Source organism: Cebidichthys violaceus, unplaced genomic scaffold (assembly GCF_023349555.1).
Source record: "Cebidichthys violaceus isolate CVI_PGR_0920_01 unplaced genomic scaffold, fCebVio1.0.p SCAF_45, whole genome shotgun sequence".
Taxonomy (NCBI): Eukaryota; Metazoa; Chordata; class Actinopteri; order Perciformes; family Stichaeidae; genus Cebidichthys; species Cebidichthys violaceus.
This window is the reverse complement of record NW_027176650.1, coordinates 432461-457500: the sequence shown is the minus strand read 5'-3', so window position 1 is coordinate 457500 and position 25040 is coordinate 432461. Positions and strand designations below refer to the sequence as shown.

The window sequence follows — 25040 nt, the reverse complement described above, 5'->3', positions numbered from 1 at the left end:
GCACTTTATTTGTCTGCAGCATGAGTTAACATTCAACACATTAATATTAATAATACATTCATCCTTAACTATTGTCACAAAGTGACGTCATCAAATATTCCCGTCTTGATCATGTGAAGCAATAATGTCGCGTTTCTATTCATAATAATAATTCACAATATTGTGAATGTTTTTATTATTCTGTTGTAAACTGAAGATTTTAGTTTTTATTAAAAACACAAACTGAAGCAGATAATAAATGTTAAGAAAATAAAAGCTCCAAATGAAGAGAAGGTAATATTAACGTGACGTCGATCAATAATAATCAATGAAGCTCTGCAGGACGGCTGTGATTGGCTGAAGGAATGAGGGCTTCTGGGTAATCAGAGATTTCTGCTCCTCTTCCTCCACTGGACACAAACAGGAAGTGGTCAGGTGTGTGTGTGTGTGTGTGTGTGTGTGTGTGTGTGTGTGTGTGTGTGTGTGTGTGTGTGTGTGTGTGTGTGTGTGTGTGTGTGTGTGTGTGTGTGTGTGTGGGTGTGTGGGTGTGGGCGGGCGGGGGGGGCGGAGTCTCAAACAGGAAGTGTGTGTGACCTGTGATGAGCGTCTGTGAGGAAGACGAGGACCTGCAGAGCTGGGGCTGGACTGACCCGTGTGTTTCTTCTTCTTCTTCTTCTTCTTCTTCGTGTGTGTGTGTGTGTGTGTGTGTGTGTGTGTGTGTGTGTGTGTGTGTGTGTGTGTGTGTTCAGGGTTACTTGAGTCCAGCAGTGTGTCGTAATCTCACCTCTGCTGACTCATCAATATATCAAACAAGTCATTGAACTTTTATTCTGAGCCTGTCTTATTTTGAAAGGGTTTTCCTGTTGCTCTTCTGTGTCTGAGTGAAACATTTGAATATGAATGAATGACTCACTGTGTCATGTGCAGGTTAATGAATCAGTGTTCATATTGAAGGAAGAAGATCAAAATAGAAGAGTGTCTCTTTACTCCTCCTCCTCTCAGCTCCTCCTCCTCGGTGTGGGACTCTCAGGAGGAGCACCAGGACCTCCTCCTCATGTCCAGACGAAGCCTTCGGCTGGATGAAGGTCTGTTGGACCGGAGTCTTCCTCACAGCAGCGCCTCCTTCAGTGTGGGAGGAGCCAGCTGGAGGAGCAACAGGTGAGTTCAGAGCTTTTCTTTATCTCTCCTGCTTCTCCTCTTCCGCCCTTCCATCCTGTCCTCTCTTTTTTCTATTCCTCACTTTCCTCCTCATCTCTCTTCTCCCTCCATCTACCTTCTTCGCCTTTTCTCTTTCCCTTTCTCTCTCCTCCTCTTCCTCACTTCCATCCTCCTCGTCTCTTCTCCTTCCCCCTTTTCTGTCTTTCTCTCCCCCTCCTTCTTCTGCACTTCTCCTCCTCGACCTTCTCCTCCTCCCTCCCTTAATCTGCCGCCTTCTCCTCATCTCTCCTCTCGTTTTTCTCCCTCCCTTCATCTGACTTCTCCTCATCTCTCCTCCTCAGGTCGTTGAAGTGCCGTCGCTCTCAGCATCTCTCCGCCTCCTGCTCGGAGTCTCTCCTCCTCACTTCTCCTCGCAGAGCGCCGTCTCTCCTCGGCAGCAGCCTCCACAGCGTTGCCTCTGACGCCTCCTTGCTGTCGTCTCTGCTGGACGAGTCCTCGGTGAAGGAGTCCACGCTGGTGGACACCTTCTGGGGTACGACGCCTCCTCTTTTACTACTCCTCTCTCCTTCCTCTGACTCTCATACAGCCTCAGTGAGGAGGGCTCTTATTTTGGAGGGTGTATGACGTGTCTGTTTCCTCTTCCTGTTTCAGGTTTGGACCAGGACATCGATCCCAAAGGTCAGTTCATCTTCTTAATGAACATCAAGTAATTACAAAGATGCATTGATGGTTAAATGTACTTCCTGTCTGCTAGTTAATTGGTTAATTGATTAGTTAATTGACTAGTTGGTTGGTTGTCTCTGTTCCAGAGAGCACCATCGTAGCAGACCAGAGCTCTCTGGACCCAGAAGGTCGCTGTCCTAAACACCTGGTCCAGACTCTCAGCAGGGTTCCCTGTAAAGACTGTGAGCATCAGTCCGTCTCCACAAACCGCTCCTCCTCCAAGTACACCTCCTCCTCAGAGCCAGAGGCCTCCACCATCTACTGCAGAGACCGGAGCCGCAAGACCAAGACAGGTGAGGGCGGTGGGATGACGGGTGAGGGCGTAGTGGGGGGGGGGGGACAGGTGAGGACAGGTGAGGACAGGTGAGGACAGGTGAGGACAGGTGAGGACAGGTGAGGACAGGTGAGGACAGGTGAGGACAGGTGAGCGGTTCTGTGGTGAAGCAGCAGCTCCCCCTGGTGTTCCTTGTGGATCACTGCGGTCTGTCTGGTTCTCACGGTCACTTCTTCTCTACATTGTTACAGGAAACATCTGGACTCGGATCAGCTGTTTGTCTTTAATGAACCTTTGTGTTCAGGTGTGCAGCTCTCATCATGTGACAGGTAGCACACCTGACTTAATGTCAGAAACCTGCCCAGGTTCTGTTTTCCTCGTACGGACTAAGAACTTCCTGCTCCGTACGTCGCTTCCTGTCTGTCCAGTGAGTCCTCTGGATCTTCATTAGAGCCTGACTCTCTTCCAGATGTTCTGCAGCTGTGGTTCCTCTCCTCTCTGCTGTGTGTCAGGAGAGCTGCAGCCGGCTGTGTGAGTGTCCTGACTCGCACCTGGCAGGTGTGTCAGGACCGGTTCTCACAGACTGACAACAGACATGGAGGTACCGACTGTAGGAGTCTGTGGTTCTACAAGGTGTCCACTCTGGTTGTCTACCTGACACTGGTGTCAAAGCCTGGTTCTGTTGGGGAGATCACACTTCTACAAGAACTTCACCTGGACTCTTTATTCACGTCACCTTCTCCTCATCACGCACTTCCTGTTTCAGGTGTTCTTCTTTCTTCTTAAAACTTATAAACTTTTCCACTAGAACCATCCAGAAGACCTCTAGAACTTCCTCAGTGACCTCTAGAACCATCCAGAGGACCTGTAGAAGGTTCTAGGGGTCACTGAGGAAGTTCTAGAGGACCCAAAGAGCCTCCTTTAGGAACACTAGAACTACCTACAGGACCCTTTAGAAACTCCCCAATGAGTACTAGACCGTCCTAAAAGAACACGAGAAACACTTAATGAATCCTTGAACCTGAAGGACCCATACACCCCCCTTCAGTGATCACCAGAACCTCCTAAATGACCATCGAAAGGACTTCAAACTACCGGTGTGACCTCCAGAACCACCTAGGGGACCCCTATAACCTGCTAAAGGACCATCCAAACCTTCTCAATGACCACTATACCCTGATATAGGACTGCCAGAACCACCTACATGATGCCTAGGACCACTAGAACCTTCCCAAATTAGAAAAGAGTCCCAAGGCCTTTCTCTTTGAACACTTAAAGTTATGAGGGTCACTAGGACTTCTTTAGTCCAGATACAGATACCAGGTCTGTGGGTGTCAGCTGACGATAGAAACTCAGTTACTTATTGTTAAAATAAATTAAGATTGAAGCGTAAACCTTTTAAATGATGCAACAGTACCGGTCCAGTACCAGATATCACTTCCTCCTGAACCAGGACTGACTTCAAGACCTTTAGAATGTCCAATAGACCCTCCCAGAGGACTCCTACGATGTCCTGAGGAACCTCTAGACCTCTTTTATCTTCAGAGGGACTATTTTATTATCGTTCATGATGCTTTGAATCAGACGAGTTGTTTAGACACAGACTTGGTTCTCTTCCTGTCTCACCTGTCTTCAGGTTTCCCTCCCAACCCCCCTCACTTTGGTTGTTGCCATGGCAAAATGCAAATGTGCCCCCCTCCCCGGGGCTCAGAGGACGAGGTGAGGTGTTGAGTCTGCTGCTGAGTCCGGTCTGTTGTTTCCTCTCTGCAGCTCGATCGGGTCTCTGTGGAGTCATGGACCTGAAGGAGTCCACCACGACCCAGAAGGAGCTCCAACCCAACGGGTCTCTGTGTGAGTTCTTAGAGAACACCGCTCATCAGCTGTTCATCTAAGATGTTTGATGGGACACCTTGTCTCCTTTCCTCTTGTTGTCTTGTCCTTTTTGTCGCCTTTCCTCTTGTTGTCTTGTCCTTTTTGTCTCCTTTCCTCTTGTTGTCTTGTCCTTTTTGTCTCCTTTCATCTTGTCCTTTTGTCTCCTTTCGTCTTGTCCTTTTGTCTCCTTTCATCTTGTCCTTTTGTCTCCTTTCGTCTTGTCCTTTCGTCTCCTTTTGTCATCTCCTTTCATTGTCTCCTTTTGTCGTCTCCTTTTGTCATCTCCTTTCATTGTCTCCTTTTGTCGTCTCCTTTCGTCTTGTCCTTTTTGTCTCCTGTCTCCTTTCCTCCTGTCTCCTTGTGTCTTGTCCTTTTGTCTCCTTTCGTCTTGTCCTTTTGTCGTCTCCTTTCATTGTCTCTTTTTGTCGTCTCCTTTTGTCATCTCCTTTTGTCGTCTTGTCCTTTTTGTCTCCTGTCTCCTTTCCTCCTGTCTCCTTGTGTCTTGTCCTTTTTGTCTCCTTTAGTCTTGTCCTTTCGTCTCCTTTTGTCGTCTCCTTTTGTTGTCTCCTTTTGTCGTCTCCTTTTGTCGTCTCCTTTCGTCTTGTCCTTTTTGTCTCCTGTCTCCTTTCCTCCTGTCTCCTTGTGTCTTGTCCTCTTGTCTCTCTGACATTGATTTTAAATATGTGAGGATCATATTCTGAGTCTCCATTAAACTCACTACTGACACCAACAGGTGACGACTGTCGGGAGAAACAACGCTCCTCTTCTTCATGGTCCTCTTCATGGTCCTCTGTGACTTCCTGTTTGTTGGGGCTGATGTGGAGCGCTGCTGTTTTCACAGGTTCAACAGGTTTTATAGAGGTTTCACTCTGAGACGTTCAAACTGACTCGACATCGAGGAAGACGATCGACGAGCGATCAGATAAAACTTTATTGATTCAGCAGCTCAAAGACAGAACAGAGTTCAGAGAAATGCTAGTAAGAGTACATAGAATGAGTATATAGTATGAGTACATAGTATTAGTATATAGTATGAGTACATAGTATTAGTGTATATAGTATGAGTACATAGTATTAGTGTATATAGTATGAGTACATAGTATTAGTGTATATAGTATGAGTATATAGTATTAGTATATAGTATGAGTACATAGTATTAGTGTATATAGTATGAGTACATAGTATTAGTACATAGTATAGTTTTTAGTGGCTCCATCGTTCATCATGTTTAAACATCTTATTTTGGCTCAAACTCGTTCAGCAGCACCACGTTCTGATCTTAGGGTCCTTCAGGTTCTTCTTCTTCTTCTTCTTCTTCTTCTTCTTCTTCTCTTGATTAACGTGTTTCTCATTGATCCTCAGCTTCCTGTCTCTGTCAGCTGACTCAAACTGCAGCTTCATCACTTTGTCTTCTGACCAAAATGTTTTCAGCTTCTCGGAGCGTCAGAACGTCTGCAGGTTAACGTCCAGTCATCCATGGATTTATTCATACTCCTTCTACTCCTCATTTACTCATTATTATTATCCTCCTCCTCCTCCTCCTCATGTTAGGTGTGGGTACTCAGTCTCATTTAGTTTTCTCTGCTTCTATATTTTCATGTAAACGACCACAAGAAGCGCCACGTTGATTTTCTATTATTATTGTTATTATTATCATTATTATTACCATTATTGTTATTATTATCATTATGATAATAATAATTATTATTAGTATTATTATCATTAGTAGTATTATTATTATTACCATTATTATTATTATCATCATTATGATAATAATTATTATCATCATTATTATTATCATTATTATCATTATTAAATGTGTGTGTTTCAGAGTGAAGCGGAAACGTTTGAGCTTCACTCTGACTTCTCAGAGACCAAACTGAGCTTCTTGTTTCCTTCTGACTTCATTTAACTGACATTAACCTGTTTCCTGGTGAAAGACTTCTGTGTGTGTGTGTGTGTGTGTGTGTGTGTGTGTGTGTGTGTGTGTGTGTGTGTGTGTGTGTGTGTGTGTGTGTGTGTGTGTGTGTGTGTGTGTGTGTGTGTGTGTGTGTGTGTGTGTGTGTGTGTGTGTGTGTGTGTGTAGCTGACGTGTACAAGAGACTCAACAGACGATGGTGTCACATGACCTCCAGCTTCCTCCTAATTGGGTACATTTTTATTAATTTAATGTATTATGATCCAGACCCAGTGTCCCCCCTGAGGACTTAGACCTGACCCCTCAGAGACGTACTGATGTCTACTGACGAGTTATTTATAGAGTAGTTTGTTTATAGAGTAGTTTGTTTATAGAGTGATGTTTAGTTATAGAGTAGTTTGTTGATAGAGTGATGTTTAGTTACAGAGTAGTTTGTTGATAGAGTAGATTGTTGATAGAGTAGTTTGTTGATAGAGTAGATTGTTGATAGAGTAGTTTGTTGATAGAGTAGATTGTTGATAGAGTAGTTTGTTGATAGAGTAGATTGTTGATAGAGTAGATTGTTGATAGAGTAGTTTGTTGATAGAGTAGATTGTTGATAGAGTAGTTTGTTGATAGAGTAGATTGTTGATAGAGTAGATTGTTGATAGAGTAGTTTGTTGATAGAGTAGTTTGTTGATAGAGTAGATTGTTGATAGAGTAGTTTGATAGAGTAGATTGTTGATAGAGTAGTTTGTTGATAGAGTAGATTGTTGATAGAGTAGTTTGATAGAGTAGATTGTTGATAGAGTAGTTTGTTGATAGAGTAGATTGTTGATAGAGTAGTTTGATAGAGTAGATTGTTGATAGAGTAGTTTGTTGATAGAGTAGTTTGTTGATAGAGTAGATTGTTGATAGAGTAGTTTGTTGATAGAGTAGTTTGTTGATAGAGTAGATTGTTGATAGAGTAGTTTGTTGATAGAGTAGTTTGTTGATAGAGTAGTTTGTTGATAGAGTAGTTTGTTGATAGAGTAGATTGTTGATAGAGTAGTTTGTTGATAGAGTAGTTTGATAGAGTAGTTTGTTGATAGAGTAGTTTGTTGATAGAGTAGTTTGTTGATAGAGTAGATTGTTGATAGAGTAGATTGTTGATAGAGTAGTTTGATAGAGTAGATTGTTGATAGAGTAGATTGTTGATAGAGTGATGTTTAGTTATAAATGAGTTTATTTAAATGAGTTCATCTGTGTGTCTCATTGTTTTAAACTGTTTCTCTGCAGGTTTCCTCTCCGACTCCTCCTGGTTCTCCTTCCTCTGCTGCTCCTCTTCTTCAGTACGTTTTTACTCCTCATGTTAACTGTGAAGAAGGTTAGACTCTTAGTTCTACGACGCTGTGTTGGAGACTTAATAGAGATTATAAAGTCTTCCTTCTTCATCGGTCCATAACTTAATAACGTCACTAGTTCCTCCACTAGATTAGTGACTTTAATCTCAGAGTGATCTGAATATTACCCAGCAGCCCCGGCTCTGTCGCACGGTCTAACCTCCAGCGGTTCCTTCAGGTCTGTGCTGGTTCGGTCCTGCCGCTCTCCGGTCCGTCCTCCCAGCCGTGGACGTCACAGAATGGGGGACGCTGGTCTCCGGTCTGTCCTCCGTCAGCGGCTCCCTGTCCTTCCAGAGCCGACCAGCAGAGGGCGACGTGGAGGAGAGGAGGGAGGTGCAGCCTCCCGCTGCAGGAGAGGAGGTACGTGTACTGTAATACTGAAATGTGTGTGTATTTGTACACAGAGCAGCTGCAGGTCTCAAGTTGGTTAATAGAAACTCAAAGAGATGTGTGTATGTGTGATATATTGTCTGTAAAGGTGAGTTTGTGTTTTTGTGACTTCCTCATGTTCGTCAGTTTCTTATTCTCTATAAAGCTCTTTGGTTCTGAAAGTCCCTTTTCCCTCCAGAACCAAAGTGTTTCTTTTTAAAAGTCATTTTCCTCCATCGGGTGTTTGAATAGGAGGCGTTTTATATTTTAGTCTGATCTAAATCTTGTTTATGACGTAACGTTCAACAAAAGGTTTTGAGGATCATTTTTTTCTCGTCAGATTGTTTTCACTCATCTTCAGTTTTCTTTACCTTCTCTTGTGAAAGCCTTTTACAAACTGATCCCGCTGCTTCCTCACAGGACGGGTCGGTGGCGGACGGGTCGGTGGCGGACGGGTCGGTGGCGGACGGGTCGGTCCGGCTCGTCCGTCTGGAGGAGAGTCTGGCGGTGCTGTGGGTCCACGTGGAGGCCGGAGGGCAGCGGGCGGACCAGAGACACCAGGAGCTGCTGCAGATGTACGCAGACCTCCAGCAGCTGGTCTCGGATCAGAGACACAGAGAGGAGGAGCAGCCCTGGATGACTGACCTGCTGGACCAGAAGCTGGACCAGCTCAGCAGAGGACTGGATGAGGACAGACGGCAGACAGAGAAGGTACTGGATGAGGTGGAGGAAGTAGTCGGGTCCTTTACTGCAGTAAAAGTACTAGTTACACACTCTGAGAAGTAGACATGTAGTACAGTATGTACCTCAGATGTAGTACAGTATAAAGTACAATATGTAGTACAGTATAAAGTACAATATGTAGTACAGTATAAAGTACATTGTGTGAAGTACTTCATTGGTCTGTCACATAATAATCTAAAACTCTTGTATAATAATAGTTTCCTTCGTGTGTCTCTGCAGCAGGATTCATTTCAGCAGCAAAGTGAAACGTCTCGTCTGGATCTTCTGGAGCTGCAGCTGCAAACACTGGCAGCAAGAACAGAGGTTCAGTCATATTTAAACTACACGTTATCTCTGTTTAAACTACACGTTCTCTCTGTTTAAACTACACGTTCTCTCTGTTTAAACTACACGTTCTCTCTGTTTTAAACTACACGTTATCTCTGTTTAAACTACACGTTCTCTCTGTTAAACGACACGTTCTCTCTGTTTAAACTACACGTTCTCTCTGTTTGAACTACATGTTATCTCTGTTTAAACTACACGTTCTCTCTGTTAAGCGACACGTTATCTCTGTTTAAACTACACGTTATCTCTGTTAAACTACACGTTCTCTCTGTTAAAAGACACGTTCTCTCTGTTAAACTACACGTTATGTCTGTTAAACTACACGTTATCTCTGTTAAACTACACGTTATCTCTGTTAAACTACACGTTCTCTCTGTTTAAACGACACGTTATCTCTGTTAAGCGACACGTTATCTCTGTTTAAACTACACATTCTCTGTTAAGCGACACGTTATCTCTGTTTAAACTACACGTTCTCTGTTTAAACTACACTTAATCTTATTTGATTGGTACAGGAGGTGCAATGGAAACGAGAAGCTGCTACGACGGTCTCTCTTTCATCATCAACACTTGTAGCTGCTGTTGGGTAACCTTCATCCTCCTCTTCCCTGTACAGCTGTAGTTTATTTGATGAAGAGGAACAGGTGGACCTCTTTGAGCCTCTCGGATGTTAAACTGTCGGTGTCTTATTACTTCCTGTAGTGGTGGTGTGGACCGTCAGTCCCATGATGCATTGCTGGCAGAGGTTGCTCGGTTGGAGGAGGCTTTGGAGGAGGTGAGGCGTGATGTTGAAGGTCTGTCTGTCTGTCAGGGCGGCTGCAGACGACTGGACACAATCCAACAGACGGTGAGAGATGAGACCTGGATCATAGAAGTGATTTCAGGGTTCTGAACACAAATATAAACAGTGAAAGGTTTCCTTAAAATAAACTCTATTCTTTGATACGTTTGTCTCTTTCTGTGTCCCGTTACCGTCCGTTGGTTTCCTGCCAGATTGTGGCTCAGGTCTCAGCTCAGGTCTCAGCTCAGGTCCGCGAGGAGGTTCGGGTTCTGGTCTACGGAAACCAGCTGACGGTGGGGGGGGGCGGGGCCCCCGGCCTCCCGGAGGAGTCGCTCCTCTGGTGGCTGTCTCAGCATTATGTCAGCGGGACCGACCTGCAGGAGGCGCTGCTCTCTCTGGAGCTCGGCATCCTGCAGAACGTCAGCCGACAGCTGGAGCAGCACCGCGGTGAGGAGATGGTCCGAGAGGCTGACGTGGACGCCGCCGGAACCACCGTGACCCAGGAGGTGAGATCCAACGAGTCCTCGCGTCATCGAGGTCTCCTCCACATCGCTGAGTTGACTAACGGCTTGTCTCTTGCAGGACGTCCAGGAGATGGTGAAGGACGCTCTGCGCCTGTTTTCTCAGGACCGGACCGGCCTGGCAGACTTCGCTCTGGAGTCTGGAGGTCAGAAACCAAACGTACCCGACAGCAGTCAGGTGATCGGTGGCTCACCGTGACCGGTACCTGACAGGTATGTGCGTGTATGTGTGCTGTCGTCCTGCAGGGGGCAGCATCCTGAGCACTCGCTGCTCAGAGACCTACGAGACGAAGGCGGCGCTGCTCAGCCTGTTCGGACTTCCTCTCTGGTACTTCTCTCAGTCTCCTCGAGTCGTGATCCAGGTAGCTCTCCTGTCTCACACCCAACACGCCAAACACACACCAGCTGTTGGTCGTCTGTCATTTATGTTCAGTTTTCTAATGTTACCCGGCTCTGACCTGCAGCCGGACGTCCATCCAGGAAACTGCTGGGCCTTCAGAGGCTCCACAGGCTTCCTGGTGATCCGGCTCTCCATGAGGATCCTCCCCACCGCCTTCACCATGGAGCACATCCCAAAAACATTGGCACCCAGCGGGACTCTGAACAGTGCCCCCAGAGACTTCACCGTCTATGTGAGACAAAGGGACACGGGAGGGAGAGGGAGAGGGAGAGAGGGGGAGGGAGGGCGGGAGACACGGATGGACACTGGCTGCTTCACTGACCTGTGATGAAGCTCCTGTGTGTTGGGTTGTGTTCAGGGTCTGGAGGATGAAGCTCCTGTGTGTTGTGTTCAGGGTCTGGAGGATGAAGCTGAGGACAGAGGGAAGCTGTTGGGCTCCTTCACCTTCGACCAGGACGGAGAGGCTCTGCAGAGCTACCGGCTCACCGTGAGTCCCCGTCCTTTAAACCACGTTTATTAAATATGTTTAATGTGCAAGTAGAGAAGAAAGAGTCCCAAACGTAAAATAAACATAAAATAATTCCGTCTTTGATGTGCTGAGGATAATCGACTTCCTGTTCTCTAGTCTTTGACCCTGCTCATTACTGTGTACTATGTTTTAAAGTATTTTATATTTTTGTATCTTTTACCTGTGAGCGCTGAACAAACCCTGTCGAGCATCTCTCATCCCCACAGACCTCATATTTAAGTGTCTTTATATCGTTAAACTGCAGTCAAGTGTGCCGATACACTGACACCAGACTTTATCTTAATATTGCTTTTATGTTTCAACGTGTTCAAATGTTATGAGGAAAACGTTCTGCACTGTGTTCAGGGTTTCAAGTGATCAGGACTCTATTAAGGACTCAATAACAGTCCTACTTTCATGGTTGTTGTGTTTTGTCTTTTTCAGGAGGAGAACGACGTGGCCTTCCAGATCATTGAGGTTCAGGTTTTGTCCAACTGGGGCCACCAGGAGTACACCTGCATGTACCGCTTCAGAGTGCACGGGACGCCTGAGGACGCCTGAGGACACCAAAGACATTTGGTCCCATTATTTAAGAGACGGTCGAGTCCTCGCTGCTGACGGTGCCAGAGTCTCTTCACACTGAGACGCTAACTTCGCTCCAGACTCAGGAGAAAGGACACGTGAAGTATCCTTCTGTCAATAGTTGATATGTTTATATATCAGTGTTTCATCTTTCAGTCCGTTCTTCTTTTATGTCTTCATTACTCACATTTCCACATGTATTTAATCTGTCCGCTCTGCTGGTGAAGAGGTGCGTCATGGGAACTCTGTTTCAGCTGAAGGGGATTTTGGTCTTTTTCAAAATAAAATGTCCTTTGTGTTTCCACCTGAGAGGAACATCAACACAAAGACTTTTCTAGTACAAAGAGGTGAAGACTTTTTACTGTCATCACTTTCGGAGATGCCTTCACAGCCAGAATGACCAGAGGAACTATTAGCTCCTTAAAACCACCGAAAGTACAACTTGTTTCAACCCTTTCTTTAATGTTCTGCCCACAACATCAGTGAAGTCTCTCAGTGGATCACCGCTGCAGTAATAAGTGATAATGGTGAAAAACAATTTAATCTCCGAAATTCTGACGTTTCAAAAAGTGAAGTCAAAGAAAAGGAGATTAATATCAACTGCTGTAAAATTCCATATTTATTTATTTTTGTCTTTATTTTTTATTAAGGACAGTTTTGAAATGTGTTGGGACCACTTTTATTTTTTACTAAATAAATATAAATATTTTTGTGTTTTGTATGGGATTTCAAGCTGGACATAATAAAGATGTAATATATACTTTATTGTCTCACTGGGAAATCTGTCTTTGGCTCCGCCCAGCTGCATCACACCACTTCATAATGCACCAACATGCATTAAACATCAGAGACCATGTGATCATGTTAAAATCACATGTTGAGTGTACAACTGTAGTTATTCAAAACGAGTAATACAGACAATAGTTACAAATAATCAAACTGTATACAAATTGAATGTGAAGTAAAAGCTAGTGTCTGAACTGGGATTAATAAATCAAGGAAGCTGTTTTTTGGTTCAGTTCGTTTGTTTACAGGATCATCTGGAAAAAGAACTGTTGGTTGTAACTCTGAGAGAGTCTAGGATTTCAGGACTGACTCACGTGTCTCTTCCTAGTGTGCTATCCCCCACTAGGAAGAAAGACTTGTATCAGTAAAGTGGAGCCAAAAAATGGACGGTTGGCGTCCATGTTTGTTTTTGGTACAAGAAGGCGTGACTGTTGGCGTCCATGTTTGTTTTGGTACAAGAAGGCGTGAAGGTTGGCGTCCATGTTTGTTTTGGTACAACAAGGCGTGAAGGTTGGCGTCCATGTTTGTTTTGGTACAAGAAGGCGTGACGGTTGGCGTCCATGTTTGTTTTGGTACAACAAGGCGTGACGGTTGGCGTCAAAGTTTGTTTTTGGTAGGAGGACTGGAAGTACTCCAGGATGGACCCGTCTAAAGGGCCACCGCTGGAGAAGGAACCCCGTGTGGTCGGGACCCTTGCTCGGTTATTAAGGGCAGCTTCAGGACCCTGACCCAACACTCCTGATTTAGATGCCAATCTGACCCTTATTGCTTCACTAAAAACACAACAGCGTTATAATCACACTACAACATCATATAAGCAGAGCATCAAAACAATGTGAGCCAAGTTAATAAATCACTTAATACTGAACACCATTTTAACCTGAGCTTGTAACAGGAATGTCATTCAAGGAGAAGAGCTCTCTTACCTTTAGGAGACTATGAAGACCCCCTCAGAGATGAGAAACACTGGACTTTGGTTGGAATGTACAAAATACAAACCAGTTTTATTTGTTTTTTCAATAAAAAGAAGATAAAAGGTTACAAAAATGGATAATGTAAAAGAAAAGACAAAATGTCAAAAGCTAAAATCCCCAATCAGACCTTCAGACGTGTCCAAGACCTAAAGAGCCCCAAAGAAGACACAAAAGCTCAAAGAACCCCGGTCCCTTGTCTCCTATTGAGACCTCTTTCCTTGGTGCTTCTTTAACCTCCTGGTCCATACATGGTAGACCACTAATCATTTTCAAATCATTGGATAAAGCAGGTCTCATCTTCTCTGACAGACTTGTTCTTTGAGTTAACACTTTCTTTAAAGGCTTTTATTGAACAGGACATCCCTCTAACAATTACTATAGTTGTACTTTCTGCATTTACAACCCGTTTCCTCTGCTGACGTCAGGTCAGAGTGAGTTAAACCCAAAGTTCACTTATTTACATATCATTCAGTCAACAATAGAAGCACATATGATAACATATTGATAAATGAAAGAAACACTTGAAGGCTGTAATATAGATCATATTGACACTAAACAATATGAGATTGTATGTAAAGAATAAATTAATATCTGAGACAAACTCTTGGCTCAATGAAAGGAAAGAAATGGTAACTTATCAAAGAGAATGAAACTTAAATGAGGATAAATTGTATTAATAAAAAGTCAAAAACACCTTAAGATGGAACTTCCTGTATGGCTATAGGTTACAAGAGCCATGTTTCATATTGGTCAGTTAGGAGTGAGAACCACAACATGCCTAGAAGTTTCCATTGTGTAAATGTCAAACCACAGAATGCTGCTGCTGCACTTTTTAGGGTCTCGCTACCTCAACACTAGTATTTCAGCTTTATAAAACGCTTAAAAAAACGCCCCCTTGGAAAAGCGAGTCGGCCAAAACAGCTGATGAGCATGTGGAGCGGGGGGGCGTACGCAACCAGACGATCAAATATTAACGAGGAATAAATGGATTCAATGCAGACATCAAGCTCTTGCTGTTGAATGAGGACAAAAATTTGTTTATTGTCGTCTGTGTGATGTAAGACTGCTCAATAATATCTAACCCTTCTGCCAGAGACCTCCAGCAGAATCTCTGGTGTCCTCCAAGAGAATCTCTGGTGTCCTCCAAGAGAATCTCTGGTGACCTCCAACAGAATCTCTGGTGTCCTCCAACAGAATCTCTGGTGTCCTCCAAGAGAATCTCTGGTGTCCTCCAACAGAATCTCTGGTGTCCTCCAAGAGAATCTCTGGTGTCCTCCAACAGAATCTCTGGTGTCCTCCAACAGAATCTCTGGTGTCCTCCAACAGAATCTCTGGTGTCCTCCAAGAGAATCTCTGGTGTCCTCCAACAGAATCTCTGGTGACCACCAACAGAATCTCTGGTGGATACCAACAGAATCTCTGGTGGCCGCCAACAGAATCTCTGGTGGGTACCAACAGAATCTCTGGTGACCACCAACAGAATCTCTGGTGACCTCCAACAGAATGACAAAAATGTGATGTCATTATTTTTTTGCAGGAACAAGGTCGACTTTTCTGAACTTTCGTACCATGAATAAAAGCATCAACTAATCACGTCTTGTGGAACGAGTTGAGATGGGTCTACATTTATGAAACAACAACATGGAGGCTCTGTAGTCAGACCAGATCCACTTCTGTTCTGACCTTTCACAATATAATTGTATAATCACAGGTGAGTATTTTATATTTCCCCGTTTCTTCGTCATGCCCTCGCTGTGTAAAGGTCTTTACATAAAGCCTTGATACATAACCGTCACACCTCTTCCTGCATTTGTGCTCAATGTAAATCTTTTGATGCATAATTATCAAATTTAGATATAATTCCTTACGACATTGAGCTGCAAAAACCTGCTTGGAGTTTCACTTCAGACTAAGAAGAGATGAAACCAAAGATGATTTTCTTCTTCAGTTATCTCTTCCTGTCTTCATTTCACTAGTAGTTTAGAGGGAACATCAATGTAACAATTTAAATAAAAAATTGAGTCGTGTGGCAGCTGAGGAATCAATCTGGATGTGAGAGGAGCTTTTTGGAGGTCTACTCCAGTTCCTGGGCTCCTTCCTCTCCAGCCGGCCCTCCTTCACCGAGGTTGTAATAATCCAGCTCCATGCTCTCCTGAGGGTCTGGCTTCTGCCCCCTGGTGGCCTGGAGGGACATGGCAGCACATGTCATCTCTTCAGTTCATTACACACAAGCTGTTTGCTTTGTTTCAGCCAGGCCTCTCATCAACAGAGCAGTGTACGCTACCTTAAGGATGAAATAGATGACCGTGCTGGACAGCAGCAGAATCAGCGGCAGGATGACCAGTCGGATGAAAAAAGCTGCTGGATCTGATGAAATGCATGTAGTCATCACATCAGATCACATGAGTACTACAACTCCCATTAACCACACACTTCAGTCACGTTAAATCCCCTAATGTCACAATCAGCTCCAGTGAACTGAAGTTGGTTTGAAAGCATTAATTAAAGCCTGCTGAGTCTCCTTACAGCTTGTCTGGTTGACATGACAAGTGTTCACAATCAACATCTTTACAAAGAACCAAAGCTGTTAAAGGTGCAGATGGACACAGTTTGAAGCATCCAGGAACAAGACCACTTTTCTACCCTTCAGGAGGCCATAGTCCTGGATAACTTCACAGTTCAAACCAGATGAGGGAGGACACTGAAGATTACTGTCATAGATGATGTCACTGATGGGCTTACCTGAGCAGGTGAGCTTCAGGATGGAAGAAGAAGAAGCTGTCACGCACTCCCTCAGGGCAGAACCAGACTGAATACAGCTGGATTTGATCTTCCATGCAGATCTATTGAAGGCCTGTCTCCTTCCTGCTGAAACAGCAGAGCCACAGTCCAGCTCTTCACAGGCAACAGCTGCTTCCTTCAGGGTCCAGTCAGACCCATCTACTGGTCTCCAGTCTCCTTGTTTCACCTCCAGTGTTCCTGCACAGCGACTGGATCCTCCCACCAACCTGACAGGTTCTGAACAGAAACAAGAGAGTCGTCAGTAAAAGAACAAAGTGAGTTTCAGTAGAACAGAAATGAACCAGATCAAAGCTGCAGCTCCTCTTCTACCTGAGCAGGTGAGTCCAACAGCTTTGCCAGGTGAGCAGGTGTTTCTATCTGAGCCTGAGCTTCTACAGTCCAGGAGAGCAGACTCATTGCCTCCACACTGGAACTCTTTGGTCCACATTGGAGCCTCCACTTCTCCATAGAGCGCCCCCTGGAGGACTGAAGGAGCCCCACAGCCAAGCTCCCAACAGACCACCTCTGCATCCTGCTGGTCAAAGTCATCTTCACACACTGAGGACCACCACTGGTTAGACTGGTTAGACTTCACCTCCAGTCTGCCTGAGCACAGACTAGGCCCGTTCACCAGCCTGACAGAGTCTGGAGAGAATTACAATTTTAAAACTGATCTTAATTTGTGTCTATATGTAGATGATGAAATTATACATCTCATTAGAAACAAGAGAGATTAACAGATTTCCAAGCCAGTATTTCAGGATTTTTAATTATTTGCTGCTGAGCATCTTCGGCTTGATTCACGCTTGTTTAATCCTCGAGGGTCCGAGTGTCCACATGGACAAAATGACGTCACACCATCAGAAACAGGTGTTCTTGGGGGTCCCATGCAGCAGGTCTTTACCTGTCCATGCACATCCAACAGTTTCTGACGATACAGATCGGTGGAAACCATAGTTTTAGCCTGCTGCTGTTTATAAGGTTGCTGACTTCAGATTCTTCCATCTAGTTTCATTAGCTTACAATATAGTACATCCCAGTTGTGTCAAGGTGGCCTCCTTTTGAAAGGTCACATGACCACATCAGCCTCTGTATCTAATGTGGTTTTGGTTGAGATGTTTTTATCCTCACTCCCCGTTCTCTACTGTGCTGAGCCTACTGTCAGCTCTGAGCCCACATGGTAAACATCAACGCTGCTCATATTCTACCTTCAGATGCCATGTAAGGAGATACAGATTACTGTCATAGATGATGTCACTGATGGGTTTACCTGAGCAGGTGAGCTCCACGATGGAGGAAGAGGAACCTGATGTCACACACTCCCTCAGGGCCAAACCAGACTGAATACAGTTAGAAATGACCTTCCATGCAGATTTGGGTAGAGACTCATTTGTTAATCCCGTTGAAACAGCAGAGCCACAGTCCAGCTCTTCACAGACTACAGCTGCTTCCTTCAGGGTCCAGTCAGATCCATCTACTGGTCTCCAGTCTCCTCGTTTCACCTCCAGAGTTCCTGCACAGCGACTGGATCCTCCCACCAACCTGACAGGTTCTGAACAGAAACAAGAGAGTCGTCAGTAAAAGAACAAAGTGAGTTTCAGTAGAACAGAAATTAACCAGATCAAAACTGCAGCTCCTCTTCTACCTGAGCAGGTGAGTCCAACAGCTTTGCCAGGTAAGCAGGTGTTTTTGTTATTTGCTGCGTAGCTAAGCATCTCATCCTGCTGCTGCATATCAGGTGGACTGTGAATTTTGATTCATCCATCTCATTTCATTAGCTAGAATATTTCATTTGTTCTCACAGGTGCTTTGAATTAACAAACGGCAGCGAGAGCCTCGACCCACACAGGCGCTAACAATATAATTTATCCCACTCGTGGCAAGGTGCCCTCCTGGGGAATGCTACGAAACTGGATAGATTACTGTCATAGATGATGTCACTGATGGGCTTACCTGAGCAGGTGATCTCCAGGATGGAAAAAGAGGAACCTGATGTCACACACTCCCTCAGGGCAGAACCAGAACCAGAAAGAATACAGTTAGAACTGATCTCCCATGCAGATTTGGATAAGGACTCATTTCTTAATCCCGTTGAAACAGCAGAGCCACAGTCCAGCTCTTCACAGGCAACAGCTGCTTCCTTCAGGGTCCAGTCAGACCCATCTACTGGTCTCCAGTCTCCTTGTTTCACCTCCAGTGTTCCTGCACAGCGACTGGATCCTCTCACCAACCTGACAGGTTCTGAACAGAAACAAGAGAGTCGTCAGTAAAAGAACAAAGTGAGTTTCAGTAGAACAGAAATTAACCAGATCAAAGCTGCAGCTCCTCTTCTACCTGAGCAGGTGAGTCCAACAGCTTTGCCAGGTGAGCAGGTGTTTCTATCTGAGCCTGAGCTTCTACAGTCCAGCAGAGCAGACTCATTGCCTCCACACTGGAACTCTTTGGTCCACATTGGAGCCTCCACTTCTCCATAGAGCGCCCCCTGGAGGACTGAAGGAGCCCCACAGCCAAGCTCTCTACAGACCACCTCTGCATCCTGCTGGTCAAAGTCATCTTCACACACTGAGGACCACCACTGATTAGACTGGTTAGACTTCACCTCCAGTCTGCCTGAGCACAGACTAGTCCCATTCACCAGCCTGAGAAACACTGGGACAGACAGAGAGAGAACATTTAAACTGTGACACAAACCTTTATCTATAAAAAGCTATTTATACGATTTGAACATTTCTGACATTGGCACCATGTTGTGGAATGTTGTGGCATGAATAAAGAATAAAATCCAGATCTATAATAATAGTACATCAGATCTATATAGCACTTTTCAAAGTTATCAAAAACATTTTATGGTCTACAATAACATTTAAAAACAATCAGTAAAGCTCTTGTAATGACAATACATTAGATTACAATAGTGTCGACTAAGGAATAAAAACATGGGGGGGTTTAGCTGAAGGAGTCTGAAGAGTCCTAGAGACTTGCAGGAGGTTGACATCAGCGGACCTGAAGGTGGTGAAGGTGGGTCAGGGAGTCTGCAAATGATTAGGTTTTTGACTAATTGCAGTTGGGTTTCAGAAAGTTTCGTTTCTTCCATGTTTTAATTTCGGTGAGGCAAGTGGTGAAGGTGGTGCGAGTTGCAGCAGTGATGGTCTTGGAGGAGTTGAGTATTGTCTGCATGACAGTGAAACGGGAGGCCGTGGCGGTGAAGGATCTGTCCAAGTGACAGCATGTCGATGGAGAAGAGGACCAAGCAACGAACCCTGAGGGACACCGTGGGTCACAAGAACTATGGTCGATTTGTAGTTGTTGATTGAGATGAATTGATGTGTGTCAGAGAGGTCGGAATGGAACCAGGAGAGTACAGTTCCAGTCATACCAAGGGGACAGCGGAGACATGAAGCATGAAGTTTGGAAAACATCAATAACTTTAAAGGAGATCTTCTGGTAATTTGCCTTCATGGATGACTTAACAGAGACAACATCAGTGCCTGAATGCAGATGGGTCCTCCTGGGTCTTGAGAGACTCATCACTTGGGTCCAACTGAGTTTTAAACCTGCAAAGTCCAGGTTCATGGTCATGTGGAGGGAAAAGGTTACTGAAAAGTTTTGTAGGAAGGAATCCAGATCCCGTCTAAGTCTTTACCATCTAGGACAGGATTTGATAGAGAGAGCCAAAGGGAAGGAGAGGGGTCACATGGTCCAGAGAGAAGTTCAAGCAGAGGTGGAGAAAGTATGTGCCAGATGGATCATAGGAATGCAGCAGCAGGACACGTGGACCTGATGGGAACCAGCCATTGGCTGGAAGATTACTTTGTCCTGATGAAATGGTTCCTGGTCGGTTTATACCATCCTACTCAACCTCGGATGGATTGGACCGGCAGCTGAAGTTTGACACAAGGAGGCAGGTAGCTCGAGTTCCTGAACACCATGACAGAGACCACTCTCAGCTGGTCTTGATGTCCGAACCAGCAAGGCAAGTGGTCCTGCTGGAATTAACTGTACCCTGAGGAGACCTGATGGACCTTCTAATTTATCACCAGGTCTTGGCATGTAGTCGACGGGTACGGGATTGGACGTTTGTTTCTTCTCTTCAAAGAGAAAGACCAAGAACACAGACCTGGTAGGCGAGTGCCAGAGTTGAGGAGAGTGAATGCAATGTGTTTCTGTTGAAGTTGGCTGCAGATGTTTTGCTGGTGAATCCCTAAGCAGGACCTTAAAGCTCCTTGTAAGACACTGATATCTGACTGTAAGAATGCAAAACTATAACAGCTTTAAAAACCTAGAAATCTTGAGATTGATTCTGATAGCAGCGGATCAATATGATGCTGACATGTATCATTGTTTAATGATGATGGACTCTTCACCTACCTAAGCTGTTAGCGCTGTTACAGATGTTAGTTGTGAGGTTGTTGGTGATGTTCTGGAGAAATGAGATGTGTGAGACAAAGAACATGTGACTGTCATCAGGATCAGAGACAATGTCCTCCATCTCACTCACGTCTGCATCCCTCACACCTGAGAGAGAAATGTAGTGTTAGTACTGTGCCGAAAAAATGAGATTTGGAAGGCAAAAAAAACCAACCTGGTTTCCTGATATCTAAACTAACTTCTGACAGACTATACTGATGGTTGTGCATTAATTTAATTAACTATAAGTCATGTGTACTTGACATTACTGTTGACCAACTGCTAACCTTTCTTCTTCCCTCTGGACAGTTATTTTTTAACTGATAAACAACAAATGTAGTGATTTGTACTTTGTGTGTAAGTGATGAACGTTTTTATTGTGACAAACAAAGAATAGCATGTTCACTTTATATTTATGTCACTTATGTCTTTAGTGGTAAAGTATTGTAGTTTCAGAGCATATCCTCACTGAGGCTGTTCTACTTTCTCACTATTCAAACAGAAAGTCAATCACCAATAGCGTAGATCTCAATGCCGGCATCCTTCAGGTCCTGTGAGGGACGGAGTATGTCGTCCTGAGACGTTCCGTCAGTAATCAAGACAACAATTTTTGTGGAGTTTTCTCGCATTCCCACATCAGGTTTAAAGTTTTTATGGAGTATGTGTGTCAAAGCAAGTCCTGTATGACAGTAAGAAAGAGTACAATAACATTATCAATATTATACGACCAATGATATTATCACCATCTCATTCAGTGTGGCAAAGCACACTGTATATAATCCATCGGGCTTAATAATAATCTTATCCCGAAAGTTTGGCACGCTTCTCCTCACACAGCGTTGCCAACACCTGTGCAAAAAATACACCAAAACGTGCGACCTGATTGGAAATGGTGTACAATGACTTTTCTCAGAGATTCACCCAGCGGTTTTCCCGAAAATCCCCCAAAACTGAGCAAAATTTCCCCATTGACTTGAATGGGGTTTCGTCGTAAAGAGAGCTAAAAAAACACTTCGGACCCATATTGACCAGCCATACATTAATGTAGAAAAATTATTCAAAGTTTAAGCCATAAAGAAAATGGACGTTATTGAGCAGAGCATGAAAATATTCTGTGATTTTTACAAACAAATTGCTCCCATTCCCACAGTTTTTACTCTTTATACACCATTTTTGGCCAAAAAGCTTGGAAATGTTGTGCTGTCGCACACAAGCGTCTATGGAATCCAACAGACTTACACATTTTGCTCAAAGCGCCGCAGAGCGACATGAACTCCAACCGACTGCTCCATTAGACTCCATGTTAAATCTGACCACTAATTTCTCAAAGAAAGCAGACAGTACCAGTTTTGTACATTGCGCTGGAGCTCACATTTTTAACACTACAGACACAATCTGTTCTTCAAGTCATCCTTCTGCTCCAGTATTAATATCGGAGCAATAGGAACTACGGTTATGTTTTTTTAAGGTTCTGTTTGACAGGTGTTTCCCAGTTTTTTTTTGATGAAATGGCTGCAGGCACCCAGGTGTTCGTAATTCAGCTAATTACTGATGTTTATAAACACACAGACACACAGACTCTCCAACCGGTGACACACATGCTCTGTCTGTCTGTCTGTCTGTCTGTCATTGGTTTCACTTTTTCAAGAGTATGAATCTAAAATGCAGAAAAGAGAGAAGCGTTATCTCAATCGAACCTCAACAATACTACTGGTAACATTGGCATGTATATATGTATATATACATTGAGACGTCTTCGGGCAGTAGAAGCCACACTGTCAAAATGTCTTGCGAAATTTTCTCATTTTTATCACTGTAATCATTACTATCATAATAACAAACAGTAAAAGGAAAAATCTTATTTTACAACTTTATCTGAAGTCTCTTTTCTGAAGATGTCAATTTTGCCTCATATATTATATATTTTAGCTCTTGTAGAATTTCTATTTATGTATTTCTGCTCCTATTCTTATTGAATATTCTTATTGTATATTCTTATTGAATATTCTTATTGTATATACCTCTAATCATGTATCTATTCATCTATTATATGTTGATTTATGTCCTTGTGCTGCAGAAATTTGTGAATCTCTCCTTGTAGGAAAAATAAAACATTATTTTTATAAAAATGACTGATAACAAGCAGCTTCAGTTTTCTCCACTGCTTGACTTAAATACAGAAAGTAAATTCATGAGTCCTGTTTCTGCTGGATCCAACCAGAGTCTCTGGTCCTACAGTCCGTCACAGTGTGAACCTGATCTGGATTGGACATCATGCTGATGAATCACCTGTTATGGTGTTTCCTCCTTTGTATGGCAGCTCCTCTATGGCCTTCAGCAGAGAATGTTTGGTCTGGTGGGTGTTCAGGTGCCACTCGGTCTTTGGGTCACCGCTGTACTGAACCAGACCTGCAGAAACAAACATTTACAACGTGTAAAACGTGGCCCAGCGCTTCTTTTAAAATGATAATGATAACAATAAAAATAATAATAATGACTAATGATGATGACAATGATAGTGGATGGAGGAGGCGAAGATTTAATAGTGGTGGCGGAGTGGACGGGGACGGACAGAGAGAACCGGGAACAGAAGCTCGCCGCGGTGCCGGTGTAAAGAGCAGTATAGAGCAACGAGTCCTGATGCGAGAGGAGGGAATGGCTGGAGTAGGGATCTCGGGTGGCCCGGGGCTGTGGATCCCACGAGACGGCATGTTGGATGGTGGAGGAGGCTGGGAGTCCTTAGCCAGAGGAGGGAAGTTGTGGAGGGCAAGGATGCCATATTTATTCTCCAGCTGGACGTTGAAGTGATGAGGGGTAGGAGAGGGATGTGTCATCATGGACCAGGGACCATGATGGGAGCTGACCAAGACTTTAGGCTTAGCTCCGGGTCATAGCCAGGAATCCTCAGGAACTGAGACTGGAGGAGGGGCGTCGGCAGCAGGACTGGAAGCAGTGGAATCATGCACACAGTCGCTGGCTGGGTCGGTTTGTGCCGGACCACAAAATGATGTCCATGAGCTTCTCGGCATCCTGAATCCTGTAGAGTGAGGAGATTCTTCCTTCCAGCTCTGTGACTTAATTGGAGAGGTGAGCGGAGCCACAGTAGATGTGGTGGATGATGGGGCTCCAACCCAAGAGTCCACAGCCGTGTTCAGGTTTTAGTAAAGGTGACAGTTGATTCACAGACGGTCCCGTTTTCAGTTTGCCAATTGTAGACACCCGGTATCTGTGGTCCCCGTAGCGTTAGCTAGCTCCAAAGTCAAAAGCTGAAAACAAGCCGGTTAAAGATCTAGTACTATGACAACAATATGAACATAGCACTAAGAGTGGTAGTGTGAGTAGGAGTACAAATATTACCAATCTGGATTCTGTCTGGGCCGATGTTGAAGTCTCCGACTACTTCAGTGAGAAAGGACCTGATGAGTTTAAATCTGATGACTCCTATGCTCCAGGAGCCGTCCACCAACATCATGATGTCAGCCTGGGCTGTGGTTTCACACTGAGCACCTGGAGGAAAACAGAGGATTCTGGGAAATGTGGGACACAAAATGCAAACACCAAATATAGAAGTAAGACTAACAGCCATGTCAGCAGCTCTGTGAGGCTGCCTTTAGGCACAGTGGTGTTAGCATGCTAACACGCTAACATTTAGCAGGTGCAAAAGGTTTTTTGTCCACCATTTTAGTAGCATGTTAGCATGCTACCATTTAGCACTATTGACAAAGTGCAGCTGAGGCTGATATGTCATTAGTACTGCAGGTATTTGGTTAAACTAAAGTACTGTATACGTTACATGTTCACCTGATGATGGCACTGATGAGAAGTTAAGAAAAGAAAAAGTATTTATTGTGTTCTGCTACAGGAGTCAGTCGTGAGCTCCACTCTTCTCTCTCTGGATTAGAATCAGTTTTCTCTCTATGCAGATGACACTCAGCTCTATATCTCTGCTTCAACAGATGATCTAACTCCTGTCAGCTGTATTTCATATTGATTTAAATGTTGCAGCACACATTCAGTAAGAAAGTGTCCCATTACCACTTAAAGAACATTTGACAAGGTAACACCATTCCTCTCCTTGGACAACTGTGGAAAAACCATAGACTATGAAATATGTCTGATATTTACATCGGACATAATACGTCTGGTTTGGTTAAAATAACTATTCTGCTTTGGTTTAAAGAAACCAACACTAACTATTAGTAGGAAACAGGATGTGATCAGTTGTCTCTGGTGTCAAAGTCAGACACTTTGTTGAGCCGTTCATCCTCATCTTTGATCTCTGTTTACCTGTTGAGGTGAGTTCTCCTTCAGCCCGGAGTCCTGAGGAGAACATCAGAGAGGAAGCGTGAATATAAAGCAGCATTGTGATTGGAGCAGAGCTGTGAACTGAACAAACACTCTCAGGCTGATCTCAGGAAAAGAACTCGCTCTGGAATCATGTGACCAGTTCACCACTGAACCAACACGGTCAAAGTTCAGTTACCATCTTATCTTTACATTTGTTTTACCATTTATGCAGACATTAATATTTCCTGTGTGAGAATACTTAAAGAAAACCTCTCAACTTCATAGTGG

The 25040-nt window shown here is 44.2% G+C and overlaps 2 protein-coding genes across 7 annotated transcripts in view; one reads left to right on the top strand and one right to left on the bottom strand.

Moving 5' to 3' along the window:
• LOC137886728 (SUN domain-containing protein 1-like) overlaps positions 1–12280 on the top strand; it is a 14321-nt gene extending 2041 nt beyond the window's left edge. The window contains exons 1-21 of one of the 6 annotated variants that reach the window (XM_068729315.1): positions 416–631; positions 982–1137; positions 1479–1669; positions 1789–1815; positions 1947–2153; positions 2604–2735; positions 3905–3985; positions 4740–4847; positions 6093–6156; positions 7182–7234; positions 7464–7645; positions 8075–8365; positions 8621–8701; positions 9241–9311; positions 9428–9572; positions 9719–10012; positions 10089–10173; positions 10274–10389; positions 10492–10659; positions 10786–10914; positions 11380–12280. In XM_068729315.1, the coding sequence (XP_068585416.1) occupies positions 579–631; positions 982–1137; positions 1479–1669; positions 1789–1815; positions 1947–2153; positions 2604–2735; positions 3905–3985; positions 4740–4847; positions 6093–6156; positions 7182–7234; positions 7464–7645; positions 8075–8365; positions 8621–8701; positions 9241–9311; positions 9428–9572; positions 9719–10012; positions 10089–10173; positions 10274–10389; positions 10492–10659; positions 10786–10914; positions 11380–11496 (2751 nt within the window). In that variant the 5' untranslated portion in view covers positions 416–578 and the 3' untranslated portion in view covers positions 11497–12280. Of the gene's footprint in view, positions 1–415; positions 632–981; positions 1138–1478; positions 1670–1788; positions 1816–1946; positions 2154–2603; positions 2736–3904; positions 3986–4739; positions 4848–6092; positions 6157–7181; positions 7235–7463; positions 7646–8074; positions 8366–8617; positions 8702–9240; positions 9312–9427; positions 9573–9718; positions 10013–10088; positions 10174–10273; positions 10390–10491; positions 10660–10785; positions 10915–11379 lie in introns of those variants that run through there. The other 5 variants (XM_068729316.1, XM_068729312.1, XM_068729317.1 and 2 more) reach the window with 5 other exon arrangements.
• Positions 12281–15351: 3071 nt separating this feature from the next.
• Positions 15352–17791, bottom strand: LOC137886638 (scavenger receptor cysteine-rich type 1 protein M130-like). The gene is made up of 6 exons (XM_068729176.1): positions 17704–17791; positions 17329–17610; positions 16389–16703; positions 16020–16295; positions 15562–15644; positions 15352–15459 (listed from the first exon to the last, which is right to left on the bottom strand). The coding sequence occupies exons 1-6, from the start codon at positions 17789–17791 to the stop codon at positions 15352–15354; spliced, it is 1152 nt and encodes a 383-aa protein (XP_068585277.1).
• Positions 17792–25040: the final 7249 nt, after the last annotated feature.

What these genes read in the sequence shown, in the direction of transcription:
- LOC137886638 (XM_068729176.1), bottom strand. Translation starts at nt 17,791, where the DNA reads ATGCAGCAGCAGGATGAGATGCTTAGCTACGCAGCAAATAACAAAAAC. An exon ending in CGTGGAGCTCACCTGCTCAG is followed by an intron (nt 16,704 to 17,328) that starts GTAAACCCATCA and finishes AATTCTCTCCAG; the next exon opens with ACTCTGTCAGGCTGGTGAAC. An exon ending in TCATCTATTTCATCCTTAAG is followed by an intron (nt 15,460 to 15,561) that starts GTAGCGTACACT and finishes ATGTCCCTCCAG; the next exon opens with GCCACCAGGGGGCAGAAGCC.